The following is a 22,046-nucleotide window of genomic DNA, read 5'->3' as shown; positions in this document are numbered from 1 at the left end:
CACTACTTAGGGATAATGCAAATTGACACAAATAATCTAGAAAACCAATATGCCTATAAAATAGAGAGATTTGAATACCCTCCCATGTGTATGGCAGCATTATTCACAAGAAACAATAGAATTGCCTAGGTATCCATCAGTTGATGAATAAATAAAATGAGCCCCATATACACAATGACATTATTCAGCATAAAGAAAATTAAATATGTTTTAAGGAAATAGATATAACTAAACATCATCATTCTAAGTCAAATAAGACAAATACCAGATGTTTTCTCTTACAAGTGTAACCTAGACCTAAAAGAAAATGTTATGAACATTTAGCGAACAAACAACTGTGAGACTCATTGGATGGGAGAATCAAATAAGAGAGTGAGGGAAGAAGACATTATATGTGCTCAAAGTACTTCATAGTCATACAATGGAACACGGTTAAAATATTTTTAGCCTGGCGCCAGTGGCTCATGCCTGTAATCCTAGCTACTCAGAAGACTGAGATCTGAGGATTGCAATTCAAAACAAGTCTGGGTAAGAAAATCTGTGAGACTTTTTTTTTTGCAGTGATAAAATAGACTTTTATTTACTTTGTTGAATCAAAGGATATGTAAAAGAAAAAATATTGCTAACGTACATATCAGACCAACAGAAAGGTGTTTCAGAAGTCCAGTTATCTTGGAGTTTATTTAAACTAAGAGGAAAAGGTCATAATACAATACATACTTGGTTCTTTAAATAACAATTGTGACAAACGGTAGAAAAAAAATAGAGAACGCTCTACCTGTGATCCATACAAAACACCAACATTCTGGGTTGTAAATAATTAAAGTAGTATTTCACTTTTGGAAACACTGTAATAGCCAATACATACAGGCATGCCTTAGGTGGGCATAGGAATGCAGTTTTTTTCTAAAGAAAGAAAACACAAACATACACATACACACACACACGTACACAAACTATAATGTCCAATTTCTTTCAAATCACTGAGCAAGAAAAGCAACAATGAGCTTCTGTACTGATTTTACACAACTTCTATACAATAAAAGTTAAGACTTGCCTCCTGTATTTTTGGTAAACAACTGCATGGTAAACTTAGATGACTTTTTCCCCCTGGGCTTTTACCTGGGAGCGGTCTTTTTAATATTTTATTTAAAAGAGGCAGGCTTGGCACTTTTATACTGATGTCACCAATGTTAATATTTATTGGGATGTCAGGAAGATTCATATTCTTTACAGCTGATACAGCACGGGCTAGAGCACCTGCCAAGCCAGCCTCATATTTCTCTAGTTTATTCTGCCCATTGATCTGCATGACAATCTCATTCATGTTGATCTCCAACACCATTCCCCCCATCACCATTTCTTTAAGAATACTATGAACCCTGTCTACTTGGAATATTAAGTCCAGTTTACAGACATTCTCAAAACATTTGTCTAAGGTTTCCACAAACACATGAATCCACACAGAAGAAAAAATACAGCATTCTATAGTGTCTGTATATCAGCTTGCTGTCAGAGCCTCCGATTAACAAGCCTCCTTCTAGGAAATTGGAGACATTCTTGTCTCTCTTGGATACCAGGTGGAAGGTCTCCCTGATGATCTGTTGCTGGGTGTCTTCACTGTAGGGCTGGAAAACTTGGAGAGCCACAGCTGGCTGTGGTTGTCGAAAATGAGGATAGCCTAGAGAAAGGCCGTTGATTTTTGAGGGTTTATTTGATATCCTGCAAATTTGCCAAAGTTTTGGATCAGCTCTAGTAGCTTGGGGGTATGCTATGGGATTCTTTAGATATAGGATCATGTCATCTGCAAAGAGAGAAAGTTTAACTTCATCTTTTCCTATTTGGATCCCCTTTATATTTTCTTCTTGCCTAATTGCTCTGGCTAGGAATTCTAGTACTCTGTGGAAGATCAGGGGAGAGAGTGGACATCCCTGCCTTGTTCCTGATTTTAAAGGGAATGGCTTTAGTTTTTCACCATTTAGAGTTATGCTTGCTGTTGGTTTGTCAGAAACTGCCTTGATTATATTCAGGAATGTTCCCTGCAATCCCAGTTTTTCCAGGGCTTGTAGCATAAATGGGTGCTGGATTTTATCGAATGCTTTTTCCGCATGCAGAGATAAAACCATGTGGTTCTTTACCTTGCTTCGGTTGATGTGGTGGATTACATTAATTGACTTCTGTATATTAAACCAACTTTGCATCCCTGGGATGAATCCAGTTTGATCGTGGTGTATGATTTTTTTTGATGACCTGTTGAAGTTGATTGGCCAGAATTTTGTTGAGAATTTTTGCGTCTATGTTCATCAGGGAAATCGGTCTATAGTCCTCTTTCCGTGATGAGTCCCTGCCTGGTTTTGGGATGAGGGTTATACTAGCTTCATAGAATGAGTCTGGTAGTGAACGTTCTCTTTCAATTTCATTGAAGAGTTTGAGAAATATTGGTGTGAGTTCTGTTTTGAAGGCCTTGTAGAATTCTGCAGTGAATCCGTCTGGACCTGGGCTTTTCTTGGATGGGAGATCATTTATTGCCATTTCTATTTCAATACTGGATATGGGTCTGTTTAGGAGGTTTAAATCTTCATGGTTAAGTTTGGGGATATGAATTTTTTCTAGGAAATCATCCATTTCTTGCAAGTTGGCATAAAGGTTTGCAAAATAGTCCCTTATTATTTTCTGAATTTCGGTTATTTCTGTGGTGATGTTACCTGTTTCATCTCTTATCTTGTTTATTTGAGTGTGCTGCCTTCGTTTTTTGGTTAGGTTTGCCAGGGGTCTGTCTATCTTGTTGATTTTTTCAAAGAACCAACTCTTTGTTTTCTTGATTCTTTCTATGGTTTTTTTCATCTCTAATTGATTTAATTCTGATTTGATTTTAATTATTTGGTTCCATCTATTGACTTGGGGTTTGGCTTGTTGTTCTCTCTCAAGGAAATTACCCAGTAAGAATGTCATATATCAAGAAAACTAACAATAACAATTGTTGGAAGGGATGTGGCCAAAAGGGAACCCTACTTCATTGTTGGTGGGAATGTAAACTGGTTCAGCCACTCTGGCAAGCAATATGGAGATTCCTCAGAAGGCTAAATATAGAACTCCCCTAAGACCCAGCAGCCCCACTTTTGGGTATCTATCCTAAAGACCACAAACAAAATCACAGTAATGCCACCAGTACAACAATGTTCATTGCAGCACAATTTGTCATAGCTAGAATCTGGAATCAACCCAGATGCCCCTCAGTAGACAAATGGATCAGGAAAAGGTGGTACATATACACAATGGAATTTTATGCCTCTATCAGAAAGAATGACATTGCCCCATTTGTAAGGAAATGGAAGGACTTGGAAAAAATTATACTAAGTGAAGTAAGCTAGACCCAAAGAAACATGGACTCTATGGTCTCCCTTATTGGGAATAGTTAGTACAGGTTTAGGCAAATCATAGCAGAGCATCACAAGGCCCAATAGCTATGCCCTTATGAACACATAAGATGATGCTAAGTGAAATGAACTCCATGTTATGGAAACGATTGTTATATCACAGTTGTAACTACTTTCAACGTCCCATGTGTATCTGTAGCTTCTATTATTGATGATGTTCTTGTATCACCTTCCTGTGTTTGTACCTACACTATCTCTGTAATCTCATCTAAGTATATTGGAAACCATGTATACTGGTATTAGAAGTAGGAATGTGAAAGGGAATACCAAAATTGAGAGACACAGGGTAAAAAAAGACAAACAACTACAAAAGCAATACTTGCAAAACTGTTTGGTGTAAGTGAACTGAACACGGGGGGGGGGAGGGAAAGGGGGAGGAGGGAGGGGAGTATGAGGGACACGGTAATAAACATTACAAGAAATGTATCCAATGCCTAATATATGAAACTGTAACCTCTCTGTACATCAGTGTGATATAAAAATTTGAAGAAAAAAAAGAAAAGGAAATGAGGATAGCCTTGATCTGGGGTCTCTGGAGAGGGGCGGGGAGGGGATGGGGCGGGAGCAGCATGGGCTGGGCCTCAGGAACTGGCTGGCTAGCCTTCCTTCCCACCAGCCCCCTCAGGCTAGCTTATGCAAGCACAGCATGGCTTGCAGCATGCTCACATGCGTGTGCGTGGTTCCATGTGGGGGGCGGGGGGCGGGGGCAGGGGAGAGGGAATGGGCCAGGGATCTGGCCAGCGAGCCTCTCCCTGAGACTCTTATGGCCAACTATTCACCGGAAAACAAGAAATAGTGCTGTGGTTCAACTGGTGCAGTGCAGCCTTGACTTGAAGAGCTCAGGGACAGCACCCAGGCCCAGATTTCAAGACCCATGATTGACAAAACAAACGATTTAAAATGTGGTAATATAGGGGCTGAATTTCACCAATATTCATTATGTAGCTGTGGGGATATTTTTCCAAGACAAATATATTCAAGTCTGTAGAAGGTTGTACAAAATGCTGTTTTCAAAAATAAATAAAAATGGAAATAAAGCAAATGTCTACAACAGGTAAAAGAATAAACACATCGCGATGTATACTCATAATACCTGCTTACCAAATTAATGTGCTCCTTCAAATGTGCTTACAATTTAATCCCATTTTAACTGTAGAGTTAGTTGCAGAGTAAAAGGAATCTTCCTATTGTGATGGTCATGATTAAGGGGAGGGAAGATTATCCTATGGGACCAATCTACTCATTTCTATCCCTCAAGTGGAAAAAATTTCTAGTTCAGTAAGAGAAAGAGAGAGGAAGTAAGCTTGGGAGAAAGAGAGAGAGGGGGAGGGGGGTAAGGGAGGGAGAAGGCAGACTTCCTGTAAATGACAGTTGTATTTTCCTTGAGAGTAGTAGCTTCTAGACCAAAGACTGCAGATCATTTCTGCAATCTGGAAACAGATTCCTTGACTTTTCCTATTGATATCCATGTTGTACTTCCTATGCACAATCAAAATATGTTAAATTTCTGTCAAAATGAAAGCATAAAACTAATAACCAATAATATCCAGTCATCAATATAAAAATAATGGAGTATTGCTGCATGCAACATCAAACATGAAATGCCAGGTGACTGTGTAGAATAAAAGCATAGACAATATAACATTCAGAGTATGCTTCTATTTATGGAAAATTTGCAAAACTCAGACTAACAAGATGAAAAAGTAGATGCCGAGGATGGGATTAAAGCAGTGACTATACAGTAACAGAGTAGAATCCTGTGAGATGATTTATACTATTTGTGATGATGTTTTGTGTTTCTTAATGCTTATGTGTTGAATTTTGTTTGCTAGCTTTCTGTATTTCTCATTAGAATTTATGGATTCCTATGGTGTAACTCTTATGAGCAATTAAGTGACTGTCTAAAAATATGAACACAAGGAAGCTGAGTTATATTTTGCCTGAGAAGGATAGACATATGGGTACAAGAATTCTGGGTAAGCATATTCATAATATAAAATGTACATACATAAAATGAAGTAACTAAGTTGAGGGGATGGGTGTGGTTGCAATATAAATGGTGAGGAGAGGATCATGGAAGGGGTGATATTGATCAAGATGCATTGTACTCATAAAATGATATATTCAATTAAAATTTCTTTGTACAAACATAAAGAAAATTAAAAATAAATTTAATAAAAAGACTATGTGGTTCTCATAAAATCTAATTTTTAAAATATCAACTCAGTTATCAAACCCTAGCTTATTTTATTCACATGTGTGATAAACCCCAAAACAATATTTGGTAGGTAAAAGATGTTTTGTTGAAATTCTAGTGTGTTTGCATGTGCAGAGATGATGACTGAGGGTAGGAACAAGGAAAATGAATCTGGGTGCTGTCTCTGAGCTTCTTTTACTCAAAGATAGTGATCTACCACTTGAGTCAGAATACCACTTCCCGTTTTTTTTAAGGTAGTTTATTAGAGATAGTTTTCTGCCCATGCTGGCTTCAAAAAATAATCATCAAATCTCAGTCTCCTTAGGAGCTATGATTATAGGTTTGATCCACTGGCTCCTAGGTTCTGTAACTTTTAAACTGTTTAACCCTGTAAAATCTCTTTAAATATTATCCTTTTACTTTGCATGAAGTGAGCACCATAAATATATCGAAGAAATTTTAAGCTGTTGAATGAAGAGGAAATTCTTTTGTGTGTGGTGGTGGTGGTGGAGGAAAGGAAGACACTGTGCTTGGAACTGTGCTGCTGTCGCCTCTCTTCCTCCACCTCCTCCCTTCCTCCTCCTCCTCTTCCTCCTCTTCTTGCAATAGGCTGTTTTCAATTATAAATTACTTTGATGGCCTCTATGACATTCTTGATGGTTCTTTATATTTAAGGGTCTATTATTCTGTGCAATGTCTATATCTGAATTCTTTTACCTAAGATCTGAGGTTAATATTATTTATTTATTCAATAAATGTGGCATACAGTTAACATATATATTAATATTATATATTGTATAATATATAATACATTATAATATATAATATAGTAGTATATTATATATTAATATCAATAATTTACATATATTTAATGGAAGCTTTAGTCAATTAAAAAATAACCCGAAACAGAATACAAACATTGGATGGATCTTGGTTTTTGATCCAATCTGCTGTTCTTTTGATTGGAGAATTGAGTTCATTGATGTTTAGATTTATTACAAAGAGGTGTGTCATGCTTCCTGCCATTTTCTTGATTTATTGTATTTTTTCCTCTTACTGTGTTTACTAAATGGATCTTCTAGTGATTTTGTCTGATGTGTTTCTTTGATTTTGATTGTATTCTTCTTTGCATTAGAACTCCTTGTAATTCTGGTTGTGATCATGAATTCTTATAATTTTTGTTTATCATGAAGGTTTCACCATCAAATGAAAATGAAAACCACACTAGGTAGACCACTCTGGGTTGCCAGTTGTTGATCTTCAGTACTTCGATCATACCATTCCTGGCTCTCCTTGCATTTAGGGTCTGTGTGGAGAGGTCTGCAGTAATTCTCATTTTGTTTCCATTGGAATATAGCTTCTTCTTTAACTGTGCAACATTTAAAATCAGTTCATTGCTATTCTTATCTAATGTTTTTACTATAATGTACTTAGCAGTGATTCTTTGGATCAAGTCTACTGTGGGTTCTACATGCTTCTGTTAAACAGGAGAGAGGAAATTCTATCTGCATTTGTGCATATTAACTTGTAGTTAGTATTCTTACAACAATCATATATCATGTATTTTATATACAAAATTAGAAAAGTAAGCAAGTATAATGTGGAGAGTTACAATATTGGAAAATATATACATAAATATACCCAAATGCTGATCCACATTTGCTTTTATTTTTCTATCTTCAGTAAGGTGGAGAATTTTGTTTCAGAAATAATCTTTTTAATTTTCAGGGAGTGGCAATTATATTTCTTTTTCATATTCTAACAAGTTCTCTGGAAAATCAACACCCAACATACATCTAATTGTGAAACTAGAACACAGTAGGAAAACGAGGCAAAATTTTGATTATAATGTCAGTAGAAAAACCTGAAATCACTTTGTAGTGGCAAAATAAAAAAACACTGAGTCTTGTTAAATGTTGATGAAGCAGTAAGTTCAAACACAGATTTTTATTGTCTAATGTATAATTCTACTTCAAGATTGAAATAATTTATCCCTAAAATTCTGAATAATATTATCCCAGTAATAAGCCTAAATTAATACAACAAAATAAATACTGGATGAATTTTTCCAGTGACTAGTCCTCCACAATGAATGTTTATTAAAAAGTCAGACTTACAGTGATTTTCTGAAAGTGTGGAACCAAATATTCTGTTCTGCACAATTTTTCAATTTTGTATTTTACTGAATCACAAACACCTAGTAGAATCATCGCATGTGTCATCAGTTACAAATAGAAGAATAAATAAATTCTTAAACATGGTATAACAAAAAGCGTGTATCTTGGCTGGGAATGTTGCTTAGTGGTAGAGTGCTTGCCTACCATGCACGAATCCCTGGGCTTGTTTTCTCAGCACTACATAAACAGAAAATTCAGGAAGTGGCACTGTGGCTTGAGAGATAGGGTGGTAGCTTTGAGTAAAAAGACAGAGACAGTGCTCAGGCCCTGAGTCCAAGCCCCAGGACTGGCAAAAAATCATGTATCTTACTATAAATGTAATGAATCTATTATCTCTGCAGTATAATGTCAATTGTTTTCAAGGAAAATGGAGTACATTTTGAAAAGAGAAAAGAAATACACTTTGAAAAAGAGAATAACTAACTTGATGACATTTATTTTCGGATTTTTAATTGGAATAATTACTGTTTAAATTCAAGTTATTCAATATTTCCATGAATCAAAATGCTTTGTGCTAAAATTAGAATAATTCCATTTGGAAATATCTAGAAAGGAGACTAAAATATTAAGAATCCTGAATTTAGAAAGGTTTGAAAATTCAATGCATACATTTGAATAATAATCAAATTTCCTAACAATTGAGACAAAACTTTGCTCTTGAAACATTTCTCAGTTCTTAATTTTGTTTCCAGAAAAAAGAACATTTCTTAAAACTACAGAAACTTGACTAGGCTTCAAATATCGACTCTTTAATTTTGACATAGCTGCTTTCATATCTTTGTTTCTTAGGGTATAAATAACTGGGTTTAAAATGGGAGTAAAGATGGTATAGAATACAGCAAGCACTTTGTCAACTGAATAACCACTAAACGGCCACACATAGATGAAAATACACGGTCCGAAGAATAGTACTACTACAGTGATGTGAGCAGTTAGTGTGTTGCGGGCCTTGGCCATGCCAGCAGAGGAGCGATTCCACACTGTGGTGAGTATCACAGTGTAGGAGACAACCAAGAGGAGAAAGGAACTTAACGAAAGAAAGCCACTGTCTGCAACTATTAGTAAGCTGATCACATAAGTATCTGTGCAGGCTAGTTTTGTCACTAAAGGGAGGTCACAGAAAAAACTGTCAACCTGATTAGGGCCACAAAAAGGCAAGTTGACAGTGAATGCCAGCTGGCTGGTAGTGTGGATGAAGCCCACACACCACGGAACAATTACAAGAATAATACACACTCGGCGGCTCATGATTGTCATATAGTGGAGAGGCTTACATATTGCGACATAGCGGTCATAGGCCATGGATACAAGAATTACCATTTCACTGCCTGCAAATTGATGCACACAGAAAATTTGGACCAAGCAAGATTCAAAAGAAATAGTCTTGTGTTCAACCATAAAGTCCGCAATCATTTTTGGGGTAGCAAATGAGGCAACACATACATCTATGAAGGAGAGATTTGCAAGCAGAAAGTACATGGGAGTGTGGAGCCGGGAGTCTGAGATCACAGTCAAGATGATGAGAAAGTTTCCCAGTAATATGGACAGGTAGAGTACTGAGAATATGAGAAACAGAAAGGGTTGGAGCTCCTTGGAACTGGAGAGTCCCAGCAACACAAATTCTGTCACTCGAGATTCATTCATTGACATTGCAAGCTTATTTCAAATTACCTGAACAGAAAAAAAGAAAGATCAAAGAACTGAGAAGTGTTTCAAGACCAAAGTTTTGTCTCAATTATTAGGAAATTTTATTATTACTCAAATGTAGGCATTGAATTTTCAAACCTTTCTAAATTCAGTGTCTAAGAATAAAAATAAAATGAATTGTGCTAGAATAAGTGCTGGACCACAATTGTTCTAAAAATATAGATAGTTTTGGAGAGTTGGTAGAAAAATTCAGAGAAATTAAATCATTTCATTATATAAATGTTTAACTGATGAAATGATAAATGAATGTAATTTACATCATAGAAATGTCATATAATCTACAAAGGAAATAATATTATTTCTTTTTTTTGCTTTTGTAGTTGTTTGTATTTTTTTACCCTATATACCACTGTTTACCAGTATACATGGTTTCCAATATACTCAGATAAGATACAGAGATAGTGTAGGTACAACCACAGGAAAGGGATATAAGAAGATCCCCAGTAATAGAAACTACAGTTACACATAGCACAGTGACAGTAGTTACAACAGTGATATAATTTTATTTCTGCAGAATATCAAATAAGAATTCAAGAAGAAATTGTAAAATTTTATGAGAAGTATACGTAACTTTATGTAATAAATTTTGTGCAAATAATATTACAAACTGTCTTACCTAAGAAGAGAGACAGTTTACAAAACTTTTAATTAGTATGTGCTTATTAAGGCTTGTTAAGTTTTTTATGCCCAAGTCCAAGGTTCCAGGGAAAACACTTTTGTGACCCTGAGGACATAATCCATAAAACAGATTTGTTGATAAAATGGAAATAAACACAAGGTTTTGGGCTTTCAGGAAGAACTTAAATGGGTTTTCTTCATGGAGGTGAGATGGGGCCAAGTGCAGTTCCCTAATGGAGGCCCTTGATAGTGTTTTTAGGAATCTAAAAGAGAGACAACCTTTGGGGTAATAAAAGTTAAAGAAATGTGAAGATAAACTTGAGATATTGCACAGAACTGAGCTAAATTTCTGTATAACTGCTGTTTATATAATGGAGGAAATGCATCTAATTTAAAAGCAACTTAAGAGACTGTAGGAATTAAAACCATTCCAACCTCACTGACGATCATAAGTCTATCACAGCTCCATATTGAAAGAAAGGACAAGTCTCCACATAACCTCCTAATATGTGACCAGAATTCTTCATATTGTAAAGCAGTGCAGACAAAGAGCTACTCAGAAGTTTCAACACAGATTTGTATAGCCTTTGGTTTTCTGATCAAAGTTTGAGTCAAATAAATAGTTTCACTGGAAGTACTGCCTGGATTTTAAAGAAAACAACCATTAACAGACATTTGCATATCCTTTGATTCTGGAAAGTCTGAGAAGCATCCAAATAGTTACTTATTTTGTCAGAATAATACTTAAAAAATCGTAGTCATTTATCTTCCTTTTCCTAAAGTTAATAGTTCAGAAAACTTTCATTCCCAAGATACACTATATATGATAATCATTTATAAGAATCAGACAATACTTCTGTAATAATACTGTAATGATAAGGCTAAAACTGGTAATGTGTGGAAGGCACACTGTTATTAGGATTTAGTGTGCAAATCATTAGTTTACATTATTTTATTGTGGGTAAAACACATGATATTATTTACCATATTAAATATGTAAGTACATAGTTCAGTAGTAAGTATATTCACATTTCACAACTATTTACTTTTGAAAAAATGAGAAGGTAAGCATGAATTTAAACTAAATTAAGATCATACTTAAAATTAATCTCCTAGAAATTGAAATACTGTTGAGTATTTAAGACAAATCCATCCCTGAGTACTTAAAATTAATAAAACCATGCTATCAGTTTAATTAATAATAAATTCTATCACTGTTATTCTACCTTGAGTTAACAAATATTTCTAATTATCAGATTTAAAATATCTTGAACTATAAATCAAGTAATGATATTTAAAGTTATCATTTTCTTAGAGAGCATGTATCCACTAAGATATCCACTTAGATATTTTTATTCACAGAGCCTTATACATTTTTGAAAGGTTATATGCATCCTTTCAGGCATTCAGTTTCTGTTTTTAAATAATGACTGGTTACCATCAGTAGCTCATGCCTGCAATCCTAGCTACTCAGGAGGATGAGATTTGAGGACTGTGGTTCAATGCCATCTGAGGCAGGACAGTCTGTCAGATTCTTATTCCAATAGCCATCCAAAACTGCCAAAAGCAGAGCTGTGTCTCAAGTGATAGAGTTGTAGCCTTTAGCTAAAAAGCTCCAAGGAACAGTGCCCAAGGCACTGAGTTTAGGCTCCAGGACCAGTACACACACACACACACACACACACACACACACACACACACACACACACACACACACTGCACACGTTGGTTAAATATGCTGGATCCTTACATACAATAGTTTGTGAATCTCTGGGTTTAAAAAATATACTTCTGAAAATAGTCAAATGTGAAAAATAAAATGTATATATTTACCCTGATTGAAAGCATTAATGTGGCAACAGATACGTGCATTCTCGTTTGTTAAAGAAATTCAGTCATCAATTCCTGTATAGTGTCAAGAATTTAAACAACTTTCAATAGAAACTATGAACACTGAGCCTGAGAAATTGAAATTAAAACTAGAGGAAAAATGCCTCTCTTCTTTCTCTGTTGAATTAATAAAAGCACTAGGAAAGCACAATTTTTCCTTATCTAATACCAGAAAATATTAATACTTGCCAAATAAACAATTTATTTCAGAACCCAGTGAATAAACATTAAGAGCAGGGAACACAACCCTTACAGCATCTGAAGCATCATTGTCCTCTTGACAGAGATGGAGGGAAACTCAGGAAAGTTCTGAGAATTTTAAATAGAAGGTTTGACATTAAGTGATTGCAGCAATCAACATGAATGACATATGTATACATATTCCATAACAGTCACTTACTGGAATGGTAACTCAGGGAGAAGCTGAAAAAGAACAAGAGGCAGATGGAGACAGATACAGAGAGAGATAAAGACAGACAGAAACAGAGAGAAACAGAGAAAATGAAAGAGGAAAAGAAATTTAATTTTATATTAGACAAAATGTCACTAGGAAATATTCTACTTGCAGATTATCTTATTTCTGAAAAATGAGTTCTACTTTTATATAATATCCATGTGGATAATAATTTGGGGGAGGGTAGTACTGAAGTATGAACTCAGGGCTCATACTGATTAGGCAGGCACTCTACCAATTCAGCACATACCTCCAGCTTATTTTCCAAGAATCTAGTTAGAAAAAATGTTTTCAATTTTCTATAATCTAAATCCATAAAAGAATTAGAAAACAGTTTTCAAATATAGTCTTCCAGTATCTACTTCCTGTGAATAGTACAGATTTAATCAATATATTTGTCCCTAAATAATTAAGTTAAACAGATGCTAGTAAAAATGTTATTCTCCTACTTATAGCTCAGCAAGTAAGGATATATTACCCTCAAAACAATTTCATTTCTAAAATTTGAGTTTCAGAAGGAGTTACCAAATGAGGCATTTGTAACTTTAAGTCTTTCAGAACCAAATTTGGTGCCAACAAGTTAGCAAGACTGTATCTGAAAAATATGATGACAAATACAAATGGGCTGTGAGCATGGCTTAAGTAATGGAGTGATTGCATTACATGCATGAAGATTACGAAGATATAACTTCAAGCAGCAGTTTTTAAAATTGTTTTAAAGCAAAGAAAGACAAAAGGAAAAGTTTCTTAAAATTCATTAGGCTATTCTCAGAACATCTAGCAGCTTCTTGATTAATTACTTACTAACAGTGAACATCAGTCATCAAACTTTACCAGATCACAAAATATATCATAAAGAAATTATCTTACTGATAAAGATGAAGTTTAATCCATAAGGAAATATAATCATACATAATTTTTCCTATTATATAAAATACATTTGCTTTCATGTAAGGCTAGAAATAACAGCAATACCTAACAGTTGATCATTACTCTGTTTTGAGAATTTCCTGTCTTCATTCTAGCCTGAACATGAGAATAAATAAACCTTAATCACTGTGTAAATATTCACTGAGCAGAAAGCATTTAGAGTAAGAGAAGGGACAGACGATGTTGAAATATACTTTCTTCTATTGAACTCTACATCTATTTCTACCAGGGTCACCCTCAAGCTAAAGCCCTAGAAGAGTTATTTTGACAGAGATGGGGAAAACAAATATTTACTTTTTCCAAATAGAAATATCTCAGATTGACTGAGACAACAATGAATTCTAATGTGAATTTTCCAATCTAGAAAACAGCTTTCTCATTCTTTCTGTATTCTAAACAAATAAGATATGTTCAAAATGCAAGTCACTAATTCTACATCTTAGTAAATTTACCTGTCCTTGTACCTGTAATCTTCTAAACTGCCATTCACATGGAAAGTTTCAGAATGGGTAAATTTTCTATATACTTGAAACATCTTATCTGGGTTTCCAGACAGTGCTGTGCCAGAGTAATCCTCCAGGACCTAATCTGAAATATAAGGAGACTTCAAGCACACCATTTCAGTTTATAAGTATTAAGTAATATAAAGCCTTCCATTTTAATTCCAGGAAATTTATTTCATTGGAGAGATGACAAATGATCTTTAGAGATCTGTGAGGTCACTTTGCAGTGGGGTTAATTATACATACTATTTTTTCAGATTCAAATATAAAGAAAACTTCCCACCAATTTGTTGATATGTCTAAAAGTTGAGTATTGCTTATCTATAATGACAGTGGGTGATTTTTGACCCCCAAATCTGGTAAATGATCACAAGGTTGTTTTCTCTAACCACAAGAAGCCTATTATTTCAAAGACAGGCTAAACTATTGTTATTCAAATGGTTTTCTTATCTATAGAAAATAATAGGAAAGCAATCTACTTTAACATGATAGTTCTTCAAATAATTTAAAGTGCTCTTATTTATTTTTCATGGAAAATCTATTCCTTAGTAAATATGTTGTACAGGAATTCAGTCATGAGAAAACAGAGAAGCACTTTTTTATTGTTAGGGTGATGTATGGAGGGGTAACATTTGTATAGTAAGATAATGAGTATATTTTTGTTGCACATTGTTACCCCTCCATTTTTTCCTACTTTTCCTCCCCCTAACTACCCTCTCCAGAGTTGTAAAGTTCACTTCCAATGTAGTGTCTTGTGAGTAGCACTGTTGCACTGGCTCATTGTTTGTCCTTTGTCTCACCGTTTTGTTATTCCTCTTCTCTTCCCAAAATCAGATAAACATATATGCAACACATAAGGTAACACAGTCAAAAACAGTGACAACAACCAACAGGGTGGGGGTAACTGAAGGAAAAAAAGTAATCTCCACACACTACATTAAAAACAAGACAAAAAAAACAAGAGTAAAATACCCTATTGATTCGAAGTTTTGGGTTCATTTCAATTAGTATCATTTTATTTATATTTTAATTTAATTTTATTGTTAAGGTGATGTACAGAAGGGTGACAGTACATACATAAGTACATACATAAGTAGTGGGTACATTCCTTGACAAATTAATTACCCCCTTCCTCATTTTTCTCACTTTCCCTCCCACTCAATAGGCCCCCTAAGTTGTACAGTTAATTTCTAACGTAGTCTTGTGAGTATCGCTGTTGCTTTGGTTTGCCCTGAGTCCTTTGCCTCACTGTTTTGATGTTACTCTTCACTTCCCTAGCTCGATAAATACATATATAGTTCCAGGGCACCAAAGTCAAATAATGCCAACAGGGGATAAACTATAGGAAAGAAAAAAGAAAGAATTTCACATAGTACATTAAAAATCAAAGCAATGAAAATGTAGCATCATCTAATATGATTATATGTACATAGCCCTTGAGCTCTTGTGATCCTTTGCTAGGAATATCCTAGATACATATGAATTGTTACAAATGAGAGAAAACATGTGGCTTGTTTCTTTGGGTCTGCCTTACCTCACTTGACATAATTTTTCCCAATATTTTCCATTTCTTTACATATAGGGTGATGTCATTCTTTCTGATGAAAGTGTGGAATTATTGATCCATTCATCTACCAACCCATCTGGGTTGGTTCCACAGATTATCTGTGGTAAATAATGTTGCAATGAATATATTTGTGCCAGTAGCTTCAGTGTGGTCTTGTTTGTGATCAATTCAGTAAATGCCCAGGAGTGGGTTTACTGGATTATAGGAGAGCTTTATATTTAGACTTTTTCCCCCTTTATTGTCAAAGTGAATTACAGAGCGGTTACAGTTTCATATGTAAGGGAGTGAATACATTTCAATTTATTACCTCCTCCCAAATTTCCCCCGTGCATCTCCCATCCACCTTTCCCTCCTGCCCCTGCCCCCATGAGTTGTACAGTTGGTTTACAGCAAATGATTTTGTAAGTATTGCTTTTGGAATCATTTGTCTTTTTATCCTTTGTCTCTCGATTTTAGCATTCGCTTTCCCTTCCCTAGTTCTACTACACATATTACAGTATCCAGGGTACAGAGATGAGATACAGTGATAGCGGGGTACAACCACAGGAAGGGAATATAAGAGCAAAAAAGTATACAGTTTTATATGACATGTTGAAAATAATTACAAAATGATATAACACTTGTTTCCATAACGTGGAGTTCATTTAACTTAGCATCAACTTATGTGTTCATAAGGGCATAGCTATTGGGCTCTTATGGTCTTCTGCTGTGACTAGCCTAAGCATGTACTAATTATTCCCTATGAGGGAAACCATAGAGCCCATGTTTCTTTGGGTCTGGCTCACTTCACTTAGGATAATTTTTTCCGAGTCCTTCCATTTCCTTATGAATAGGGCAATGTCATTTTTTTCTGATAGAGGCATAGAATTCCATTGTGTGTGTGTGTGTGTGTGTGTGTGTGTGTGTGTGTGTGTGTGTATCACATTTTCCTGAACCACTTGTCTATTGAGTGACATCTGGATTTGTTCCATAATTTAGCAATAACAAATTGTGCTGTGATGAACATTGTTGTGCTGGTGGCTTTAGTCTGGTCTTGCTTGTAATCTTTTTGGTGGATGCCCAAAAATGGGGCTGCTAGGTTGTAGGGGATCTCTATGGTTAGCCTTCTGAGGAGCCTAAATATCCCTTTCCAAAGTGGTTAAACAGGGCTGGGAATATGGCCTAGTGGCAAGAGTGCCTGCCAAAGTGGTTAAACAAGTTTACATTGCCACCAACAATGCAGTAGGGTTCCCTTTTGGCCACATCCCCTCCAGCATTTGTTATTGTTAGTTTTCCTGATAATGGACATTCTTACTTGGGTGAGGAGGAATTTCAAGGTTGCTTTGATTATCATTTCTTTTATGGCCACTTCTTCGTGTGTCTCTTGGACATTCTCAGTTCCTCTTCAGAGAAGTCGCTTCTTAGGTCCCTACCCCACTTGTTGTGGTGGCTGTTGGTTCTTTGAAGATTTTTTTTTGGAGGAATTTAATTTTTTGAGTTCTATGTATATTTTAGATAGGAGTCCTTTCTTTGTCCATTGTAAGGCTGGTAAAGATCTTCTCCCAATCTGTGGGCTTTCTGTTTATAGTGCAAGCTCTATCCTTTGCCCTGCAGAAGCTCTGCAGTTTGATGCAGTCCCATTTGTCAAACTTTTCTTTGATTTTTTTTTTTTGAGTTTCTGGGCATTTATTAAGGAAGTTTTGTCCTGTGCAGAGGAGCCCAAGTGTTTCTCCTATTCATTCTTGGGGTATTTTAAGGATCTTACTTTGAGGTCTTTGATCAGTTTGGAATTGATTTTGATGCAGGGTGATAAAGATCTAGTTTTAATGTGTTACAGGTTTTGAACCAGTTTTTCCAGCACCATTTGTTGAAAAAGCTGTCTTTCTTCTATCTTATTTTTTTACCTCCTCTATCAAAGATTAAGTAGACATAGGTCTGCGGGTTCACTTCTGGGTCATCAGTTCTGTTCCATTGGTCCTCAGACCTGTTCTTGTGCTAATAGCAAGCTGTTTTTTTGACTATAGCTTTGTAATACAGCTTGAACTTTGGTGTTGAAATTCCTCCAACACTTTTTTTTCTACTTAAGAATGTTTTTTATCTTTGGGGTCTTTTGCTGCTCCATATAAATTTCTGGATTGCTTTCTCTATCTTATTAAAGAATGGTGTTAGAATATTGATGGGAATTGCATTGAATTTGTAAATAGCCTTCGCAATATTGCAATCTTGACATTGTTAATCCATCCAATCCAGGAGCACGGGAGGTTTTCCCATTACCTTACTTCTAACATAACGTCCTTTTTCAGGTTTTTAGAGATCTTATCATAGAGGTCTTTCCCTTCTTTGGTTGTGGTTATTCCTGAGTATTTTATGTGGGGTTTTTTTTTTTTTTTTTTTTTGAGGCTATTGCAAAAGGAATTGCTTTCCTGATTTCAGCTTCACTCTTCAGGTCGTTGGCATACAGGAAAGCCATTGGTTTTTGAGGATTTATTTTATATCCTGCTACTTTGCCAAAGTTTTGGATTAGCACAAGTAACTTGGGAATAGAGTATATGGAGTTCTTTAGATACAGGCTCAGGTTGTCTGCAAAGAGAGAAAGTTTAACTTCATCTTTTCCTTTTGGTTTCTCTTTATGACTTCCTCTTGCCTCATTACTCTGACTAGGAACTAGTACTATGTGGAAGAGGAGAGGATAGAGCAGACAACCTTGTCTTGCTCCTGATTTTAGAGGAAAAGGTTTTAGCTTTTCCTCAAGAAGGATAATGCTCGCTGTGTGTTTGTTGTAGATATCTTTAATTATATTCAGGAAATGTTCCTTGGAATCCTACTTTATCCAAGCTTTTATCATAAATGGGTGCCAGATTTTATCAAATGCCTTTTCTGCATATAGAGAAATAATCATGTGATTCTTGACCTTGCTCCTGTTGATGTGGTGGATTAAATTGATTGACTTCCAGGTTCTCAAATTTATTAGCATAATGATTGCAATTTAGTCCCTTATTATGTTCTGAATCTTGGGTGTTTCTGTGGTGATTCTTCCTGTTTCATCTCTGATCTCATTTATTTGCATTTGTTGTCTTTGTTTTCTGGTCAGATTTGCTAGGTGTCTATCTTGTTAACTTTTTCAAAGAACTAAGTCTTAGTTTTCTGATTCTTTCTATGTTCTTTCTACTCTATGTCATTTAATTCTGATTTAATTTTAATCATTTGCTTCTCTCTATTGGCTTGGGGTTTGGTTGTTGTTCTCTTTCAAGGAGGTAAAGGTGTGTCTTTTAAGTTGATGAATTGACATTTTTTTTATATAGGCATTCAGAACTATAAATTTTCCTCTGAGTACTGCATTTGCTTTGTCTCAAAGGAGCTGGTACTTTGTGTATTCATCTTGGTTTAATTCTATAAACATTGAATTACTGTTCTAAGTTCTTTAATGACACAGTGGTGGTTCAGCAATGTGTGGTTTAGTCTCCATGAATTGTAGGATTTTCTGTGTTTTTTTATATTTTTTTATTATCAAACTGAATTACAGAGAGGTTACAGTTTCGTACATTAGGCATTGGATACATTTCTTGTACTGTTTGTTACCTCGTCCCTCATTCCCTCCTTCCCCCCCATTCACTTCCCCCCCCCGCCCCATGAGTTGTTCAGTTGTTCAATTCATTTTCACCCAACTGTAAGTATTGCTTTTGTAGGTTTTTTTTTTTTTGTCTTTTTTTAACCTGTGTTTCTCGATTTTGGTGTTCCCTTCCAATTTCTTGGTTCTAATACCAGTATACACGGTTTGCAATATATTCAGATAAGATACAAAGATAGTGTAGGTACAACCACAGGAAGGTGATACACGAATATCATCAATAATAGAAGCTACAGTTACATATGGCACGTTGAAAGTATTTACAACTGTGATATAACAATCGTTTCCATAATATGGAGTTCATTTCACTTAGCATTATCTTAAGTGTTCATAAAGGTATAGCTATTGGGCTCCTGTGGTCCTCTGCTGTGACTTGCCTAAACCTGTGCTAATTATTCCCTATAAGGGAGACCATATAGTCCATATTTCTTTGGGTCTGGCTCACTTCACTTAGTATAACTTTTCCAAGTCCTTCCATTTCCTGAAAAATGGGACAATGCCATTATTTCTGATAGAGGCATAAAATTCCATTGTGTATATGTACCACATTTTCCTGATCCACTCATCTACTGAGGGGTGTCTGGTTGGTTCCAGATTCTAGCTATGACAAATTGTGCTGTGATGAACATTGCTGTGCTGGTGGCTAAAGTGTGATTATGTTTGTGGTCTTTTGGATAGATACCCAAAAGTGGGGCTACTGGGTCTTAGGGGAGTTCTATGTTTAGCCTTCTGAGGAATCTCAATACCGCTTGCCAGAATGGCTGAACCAGTTTACATTCCCACCAACAATGAAGTAGGGTTCGCTTTTGGCCACATCCCCTCCAACAGTTCTTATTGTTACTTTTCTTGATATAGGACATTCTTACTGGGGTGAGATGGAATCTCAATGTTGTTTTGCTTTGCATTTCTTTTATGGCCAGTGATGTAGAGCACTTTTTCATATGCCTCTTGGCCATTTTCATTTTCTCATCAGAGTAGTCTCTTTTTATGTTTCTAGCCCACCTATTGTAGCTCTTTTATTGTTCCATATGAATTTCAGGATTTCTTCCTCTATATCATTAAAAAATGGTGTTGGGATATTGATTGGTATGGTGTTGAATTTGTAGATAGCCTTTTGCAATATTGCCATTTTGATTATATTAATCCTCCCAATCCAGGAGCATGGGAGGTTTTTCCATTTCCTTAGTTCTGACTTAATTTCATTTTTCAAGCTTTTACAGTTCTCATCAAAGAGGTCTTTCACTTCTTGGTTAAGGTTACTCCTAGATATTTTATGTTTTTTGACGCTATTGCAAAAGGAGTTGCTTTCCTGATTTCAGCCTCGGTCTTTGGGTTGTTAGGATAGAGAAAGGCCATTAATTTTTGAGGGTTTATTTTATATCCTGCAACTCTGCCAAAGTTTTGGATCAGCTCTAGTAGCTTGGGCGTAGAGTCTATGGGATTATTTATGCATAGGATCATGTCATATGCAAAGAGAGAAAGTTTAACTTCATCTTTTCCTATTTAGATCCCCTTTATATTTTCTTCTGGCCTAATTGCTCTGGCTAGGAATTCTAGTACTATGTGGAAGATCAGGGGAAAGAGTGGACATCCCTGCCTTGTTCCTGATTTTAAAGGGAATGGCTTTAGTTTTTCACCATTTAGAGTTATGCTTGCTGTTGGTTTGTCATAAACTGCCTTGATTAGATTCAGAAATGTTCCATGGAATCCCAGTTTTTCCAGGGCTTTTAGCATAAATGGGTGCTGGATTTTATCGAACGCTTTTTCAGCATCCAGAGATAAAACCATGTGGTTCTTTAGCTTGCTCCGGTTGATGTGGTGGATTACATTAATTGACATGCGTATATTAAACCAACTTTGCATCCCTGGGATGAATCCACTTTGATCATGATGAATGATTTTTTTTGATGACCTGTTGAAGTCGATTGGCCAGAATTTTGTTGAGAATTTTTGAGTCTGTATTCATCAGGGAAATCGTTCTATAGGCCTCTTTCCATGATGAGTCCCTGACTGCTTTTGGGATGAGGGTTATAGTGGTTTCATAGAATGTGTCTGGTAGTGAATGTTCTATTTCCATCCCATTGAAGAGTTTGAGAAATATCTGGTGAGTTCTATTCTGAAGGCCTTGTAGAATTGTGCTGTGAATCCGTCTGAACCTGGGCTTTTCTTGGATGGGAGATCCCTTATTGCCTTTTCTATTTCAATACTGGATATGGGTCGGTTTAGAAGGTTTAAGTCTTCATATTTGAGTTTGGGTATATGAATTTTTTCTAGGAAAACATTCATTTCTTCCAAGTTCTCGAATTTGTTGGCATAAAGGTTTGCAAAATAGTCCCTTATTATGGTCTGAATTTTGGTTGTTTCTGTAGTGATGTTACCTGTTTCATCTCTTATCTTATTTGTTTGAGTGTGCTGCCTTCGTTTTTTGGTCAGTTTTGCTAAGGGTGTCTATCTTGTTGATTTTTTCAAAGAACCAACTCTTTGTTTTGTTGATTCTTTCCATAGTTTTCTTCTTTTCTAATTGATTTAATTCTGATTTGATTTTAATTATTTGCTTCCGTCTATTGACTTGGGGTTTGGATTGTTGTTCTCTTTCAAGGAAATTAAGGTGCTTTCTTAAATTATTGAGTTGCTGTTTCTCCAGTTTGTTGGCGTATGCATTCAGAGATATAAATTTTCCTCTGAGTACTGCCTTTGCTGTGTCCCAAAGGAGCTGGTATTTTGTGTCCTCATCTTGGTTGAGTTCCATAAATATTTGAATTTCTGATTTAATTTCTTCAATGACCCACTGATGGTTCAGCAGTGTGTTGTTTACTCTCCATGAACTGTAGGATTTTCTGTGATGGCTGTTTGAGTTGAGCTCTAATTTTATTCCATTGTGGTCTGAGGGAATGCAGGGAATGGTTCTGATACCTCTGAATTTGTACATATTTTCTGTGCCCTAAGATGTGATCTATTT

General features: G+C 35.7%; 1 protein-coding gene and 1 pseudogene across 1 annotated transcript; both read right to left on the bottom strand.

Moving 5' to 3' along the window:
• Positions 1-238: 238 nt before the first annotated feature.
• On the bottom strand, positions 239-7,844 carry LOC125357910 (annotated as a pseudogene).
• Positions 7,845-8,480: 636 nt separating this feature from the next.
• On the bottom strand, positions 8,481-9,461 carry LOC125357909 (olfactory receptor 4K15-like). The gene has a single exon (XM_048354756.1). The coding sequence runs from the start codon at positions 9,459-9,461 to the stop codon at positions 8,481-8,483; it is 981 nt and encodes a 326-aa protein (XP_048210713.1).
• Between the last annotated feature and the right edge of the window lie 12,585 nt (positions 9,462-22,046).

This window comes from Perognathus longimembris, chromosome 10, assembly GCF_023159225.1.
Source record: "Perognathus longimembris pacificus isolate PPM17 chromosome 10, ASM2315922v1, whole genome shotgun sequence".
Classification (NCBI taxonomy): Eukaryota; Metazoa; Chordata; class Mammalia; order Rodentia; family Heteromyidae; genus Perognathus; species Perognathus longimembris.
Note: the sequence above shows the minus strand (reverse complement) of the source record. Positions and strands in the feature narration are given on the sequence as shown.